Below are 6000 nucleotides of genomic sequence, written 5' to 3'. Positions count from 1 at the left end.
CAGTAAATTACCATGAGTGGGCAGAACTAAAAAAAAAACTAGTTTCCATATTTTAAAGTTAAAAATAAATCTTTTGTGGTGGAAGAAAATCAAGATGTTCTGTGACATTTTCAAGACTACTTTGGTCTTGTCAGTATCTCAGTAATTAACAGTTCTATTCCAGTTTATGATACTGATAAGTTTAAAAAGACTTTACATCAATAGATGTGTTCTAGTCACGTATCCGCATAAATGTGTAACTTTTTTTTAATGTTTTTGATGGTTTTAAATTTTGTATATTTTTAATGTGCACTGTTTTTAACTTTTGCAAAACGCCCAGAGAGCTTCAGCTGTGGGGCGGTATATAAATGTAATAAATAAATATAAATAAGTAGACAAAACTACTTACCTGTTATTGATATTCTGGGCACATTATATGGCCCAGAAGAATCTGCTCTAATGCCATTCATTATCTGTCCTTTAATAAATTTTATAAATAATAAAATCATCTAAACAAACCTTTGGGTTTATTCAAAACACAAGGACCCCAATTTTCCATATTAAAAAATTCTAGTCCTTTAGTTACAGATATAAGTTTGAAACACAGTTGACAGACAGCTAAAAGGTTCAAAAGAGGTTTAACAAAATTGGCTTAAATTCTTTCAAGTTTGGCATTTGTTCACATTATCGACTGCATAATACAAATACGGCTTATTTCAGTTGCAGCATTTCACAACTGTGTCACCATCTTCATGTAAATGGGCAAATTTTGATAAATACAGTTTAGTAGCACAGCCCACAATACTGATCTATTTATCCATTCCTACTCTAGTCTACATCAGAGCCAGACTGCTTCTAAACTGGCCACTGCAGTTGTTCATCCAGAGGCCTTAGCAACCACAGTGCATTGTTCTCAATATATAGTGCAGAAGACTATCAGGCACTCCAACAGCTGCAATGATGTTCTGTATTTTATTTTTGTTTTATATACATTCAGCAAAGACAGATGTCCCATAGCTTATCCAATACCATGAATATATCGCAGTGAAATATGGATATATCAGAACTAGGGCTTCATAGTTTTGCCCTTATTAGAATGGCCTTGTAAAGCCTATGATGACTATTAATACCACAGCAACATACTACATAAAACTGAACATGTGCATACTGTTAAAGATTTATGATTTCATTTCCTATAGTCACATAACTGTGGAAGGCACTCACTTCAGAGCTAATGGTGATGTCAATACAATAGTTGGGCCCCTGAACCTCATCAAAAAGCATTATAAAGTGTTACACAAATCTATAAGGCTATGAAAAACAAAACCGTGCAACTGTATAAACATGTATGTCAATGAGGAGGGGTGAAGAACAAACATCTCTTGAAAGACTTCGACGTACTCCAAAACTGGATAAAGCAAATCTAGACTTTTTTTTATTTTTTTAACAATTTGCCAAGACTGGAATGAGAGATAAATAGAAGGCACAACAATTTTGTTTTCGTTTTAATACAAATACAAACTAAACATGAAAAAACTTCCCTATTTCAATAAAAAAATTTCACAAGTTCAGGAAGAGTGTTTTAAAGAGTCAAGTTCTAGACATTTAAAACCTATCCCACAATCCTTGTAAGTGGTAAAACAGTAGTGAGAATTCCTTTTCGTGATCATGTACCAAAAGAAAACATTCTATGCATACCCTTTATTCCACTTTTACAGCGCCACAGAAAAAAGGGTAATGTCGATTTTCGAGCGGCAACATCTCCAGACCGGGGTTGAATAGGTCGTATGACCCCACCTCCCAAAGAATAAACAAATTTCCCTGCCCTTGAAATGTTTGTCACGTGCTAGGTTTTCCTACAGGCTCCTGAACACATGCAGCTGAAAAGGATAATTCCACTGACTGAAGCGCACCCCATTTCAGTAAGAAAAAAGAAAAAAGCGCCACACATTCCATTAGGAAAAACCACTGGTACCAAAAATAAAAAAAATTCCAGTCCATATGTCTGCAGCAAGCAAGGATTCAGTTCTTTTCTTTTTAAAATCCACGTTTTCCTGAAATATTGTTCCACAAAGCTGGAATCTGGGACAAGGACTAGGAAAAAAAAATCACGAAACCAAACACAAACAAAATGGGCCAAAATAGTATCAAACGTAGCAGTCTATAACAGGGTAGGGCCACATTCCAAGATACCCAAGGCTGAAATTCACAAATCTGCAGGAAGAAGGGTTTGTCTCATCATGTCATCCATTAATCACTGGCGTTGCCCGATGCCCCTTCCAGTGCCAAATCCTGGTTTCTGAGACATCCCTCCACGTGGAGGCCCTCGAATCCCGCCTCCCAGCCCCCCACGGGTGCCACCAGGCCCACGGGGTCTGTTGTCTCGACGGTCACCCTCCCTGGCTGCTCGCGTTTTTTTCTCTTCCACATTCAAACGCACTTCTCCTCTGAACATTATTGGCTGCAAGAGAAAAGTGGTAAACTGACATAAATAAGTAGATATGAAAGGCACTCATAAAAACCACTTCATGCTCCATGTAATTCTCCAAAATATGGTCAGTTGTCCTGTGGTGTTTCATCTCCCCTTTTCATTGTTTTTTAAATTACATTTTAAAAATTTGCATTTAACTTAAAAATTAAGAACGTAAGAGCTCTGCTGCATCAGACCAAAGCCTTTCTAGTCCCGCATTCTATTCTCTCCACAGCCAGCCCCAATGCCTATGGGACGCCCACAAATAGGTTATGAATGTAATAGCACCTTCCTGCTAGTATTCTCAAGCAATTGCTATTCAGAAGCATACTGCTTTTGATAGTGGAGGGAATATATAGTCCTTATGACTGGTAGCCATTGATAATACTTATATTCAAAAAATTTGTCGAATCCCCTTTTAAATCACCCCTACATCTTGCAGTAATGAATTCAACAGTTTTGATTATATACTGTGTTAATTGTTGCCTATCCTGAATCTCCCATCATTTAGCTTCAATGGATGCCCCCCACCCCATTCTAGTAATATGAGAGAAAAATTCTCCCTATCCATTCTTCACACCACACATAATTTTCTGCACCTCAATCATGTCCCCCCCATTACTTAACTTTTTTTCTAAGCTAAAAAGCCCCAAACTTTGTAATCTTTCCTCATAGAGGAGTTGCTCCAGCCCCTTGATCATTTTAGCTGCCCTTTCCTGCACCCTGAGTTTTACAGCAGCATCTAATAACTATTTTGAATGATCACTACAAGTTAATGCTGTAATCTAGCCAAGATGCCCAAGACATGTACCAACACTTGTTTACCAGTTCCAATTCAGCAGTCACCCACCCACCCCAATCTTAAAACAGAGCGCATTTTAAAGCTTGGTGGTGTTTTAAGGCAAGAAATTCCCGCTTTATTTCAAAAGAACAGATTTTAGTACCCTTCAACGCAATCCATATCACTTAAATATCCATTTGAGCTTAATTTACCCTATTGCCAAGGATCTTCTGAACAGGTTCTGGATCATCAAAAACCACAAATCCAAAGTTAGGGAGCTTTCCTCCACTGTTGATGCGTAGTTCCACAACATTCCCATAACCTGCAAGAGAATTTCCAAGTTCTTTGATCACACATTAGACTGCTCTGCGGAATTAGGCATGTACTTTTGGACACAATCCCAAAGCCCCACCAGTAGGAAAGCAATGTTCATAACTTACTTTGGAAGAAGTCCTTTAGTTCTGATTTATCCACATCATGAGGGAGGTTCCCAACAAAGAGCTGGTGACTGTCTGGGTACCTCACAATCCGTCTAGTTTCGATGTCGCCTTGTTCTCCTTCCCGCACTTAAAATTAAAAATACGCAGAGATAAAATCTGCTGCAGGAGTCTCATTAATGATTTTGAACAACACAAAAGAAGAGCACATTTTACTTTCTACAAGCACTTTCATAAGCTCCGCCTGCTGTAAAAGTTGCCGAAGTCATTAGATAATTAAAGCTTCAAATAAAATACAAGAACTGAACAATTTGCCCTTCCCATTGAAAAACCCAAGCCATTAATACACAATGGGTCTCTTAGCAAAGTGCTTAAAGTAGAATGAAGTGTCCATATAAGAATTAATGGTGGCACTTCAGATATCAAAGCTTCTGGTTTAGCTTCGTCCCAAATCCTTCCCAACTGTAAAGACACCCCCTTATAGCATAGAATTGATCACTGAATAGAACTTCCAATAGAAGTTGGAATACGTGACTTTTTCCTGTTTAAAGAGTCAACTTTAGTAACTACATGGTATTGCCAAGTAAACCCAATTCCTACATAATGAGGCAAAGTAAGATGTTTTAGCTTTTCTTACTTGGTCTAGGGCCTCTTTGTGGGGGGATGTTTGTCCGTTGTTCCCTCACCCTCTGGTCCCGCTGAGGCCTCTGTGGTGGAGTCTGGGATTCAGGCTTAGATTCAGGACGGGGCTGCAAAAATGTACCAGCACAAATATGATGTGCAGAAGCCAGGCAAAGCTGTATCTCAACATCCTCAGTCCCTAACCATTTTAAACCTAGGAACCCGTGTGTGTGTGTGTGTGTGTGTGTGTGTGTGTGTGTGGATGTGTTCAAAGGCCAGAATGGAACACTTAAACTAGTCTTTCCTTTTGAATCTGAAGATACAAGGAGTCAATCTGGACTGGTAGAATGAAGAGGAAAGGTGTTTGCTTCCTATGGTATTCCCCCACCTCTCTCCTGTGATAGTGACAGCATGTTGTTTTATTTTAATCTTTCTGGCCCAATGTGTGAACAAAATTGTGTGAATAAAAATTTTGAGGGTGGCACCTGGCCAGAACCAAATGACCAAAGCTTAGGATGTATTATGGCAGAGATGGCTGGGAGATAGATTATATTCCCAGCACAGAATTAGAAACAGGGCCTTCTCAGTCCTGGTACATCTGCCTCAGGAATGCCCAATCTATATTCCTCCAACAGGCTCCCCTCCTTCAGAAAGAGCCTGATAACAGTAGTTTTTGTTGTTGCCACCCTTTAAAAAATGTATTGTGTTTTATATGTCATAAGCTGTCCCGTGAATTTTTTGACCAGTATATCAATATAGTAAAAAAAAATTAAAGTGTTATTGAAGTTTTAAAGAGAGTTTCTCAGAATCATTTGGGCACTAGCATCACTGGCCATGAGTAATATCATCAGCACGAACCAAGCCTGACACATGCAACTGTAAGTCGAGAGTCTTGTGGCACCTAAAGAACTCTCAAATCTATTATGCCATAAGCTTTTGTGGGCTACAGCCTTCATCATGCAAGTGTAATACACACAGCATGCCAAAATATAACTGACATACTATTTGGTGAACCACTTCCCAAATTACATTTTTCAAAGACAATGCAATTTCTCCAGCAACAGATGTTCTAACTGAGGAAGAGGTTATTGGATCCCCATAAAAGCTGAGCATATGGTAAAAATTATTATCTAGTGCTAGAAATACCATTGCTGTAATTAATTTGAATTCTATACCATAGCTGTTGACCCTTGCCCAAGTTCATTCACAAGTTAATAAGACATTCCTACCTGTGATGCAGGTAATTTGACAACATGAGGTGGTATGCCTGATACTGGAACAGCACCACTGGGTGGTAGATTCTTACTAGTTACAGATGCCCATGATGACGTCTGACAGGAACAAACAATATTTCAGCATTAATTAATAACTCCAGATGTCTACACTGTTCAAAACTATGCAAAGTTCCTCTAACACATACAATTTCATGTCATCTTTCCTCCAATAATTCCACAAGTGCCATGTTTATGAATGTTATAGACCATTTATATGAATAGTATTTAATGCTTTTCTCTTCATCATTTAGAATTACCCTTCACTAAACATCAAGCAGTTTCCTTTCATGAGCTGAGAATCAAACAATGTGCTCCAACGTAATTCGTTTTGGCTATTACAAGAGTAGCCATTCCTAAACCCATATATTAGATAATTCAAAAGATGTGGATAAAAGTCACCATTCTAAATCCAGTAAATTGGTTAATAGCTGCAGATAC

The 6000-nt window shown here is 38.3% G+C and overlaps 1 protein-coding gene across 2 annotated transcripts in view; it reads right to left on the bottom strand.

The window, feature by feature from the left end:
- Positions 1 to 932: 932 nt before the first annotated feature.
- The window catches only part of G3BP1 (G3BP stress granule assembly factor 1), a 29743-nt gene continuing 24675 nt past the window's right edge, over positions 933 to 6000 (bottom strand). Inside the window, exons 8-12 of one of the 2 annotated variants that reach the window (XM_063120889.1) lie at positions 5518 to 5619; positions 4305 to 4416; positions 3671 to 3796; positions 3443 to 3573; positions 933 to 2440 (exon numbers count right to left, since the gene is read on the bottom strand). In XM_063120889.1, the coding sequence (XP_062976959.1) occupies positions 2234 to 2440; positions 3443 to 3573; positions 3671 to 3796; positions 4305 to 4416; positions 5518 to 5619 (678 nt within the window). In that variant the 3' untranslated portion in view covers positions 933 to 2233. The remainder of the gene's footprint in view (positions 2441 to 3442; positions 3574 to 3670; positions 3797 to 4304; positions 4417 to 5517; positions 5620 to 6000) is intronic. The other variant, XM_063120891.1, reaches the window with a different exon arrangement.

This window comes from Elgaria multicarinata, chromosome 3 (assembly GCF_023053635.1).
Source record: "Elgaria multicarinata webbii isolate HBS135686 ecotype San Diego chromosome 3, rElgMul1.1.pri, whole genome shotgun sequence".
Taxonomy (NCBI): Eukaryota; Metazoa; Chordata; class Lepidosauria; order Squamata; family Anguidae; genus Elgaria; species Elgaria multicarinata.
The sequence above is the reverse complement of the archived record's forward strand: the minus strand, read 5'-3'. Positions and strand labels throughout refer to the sequence as shown.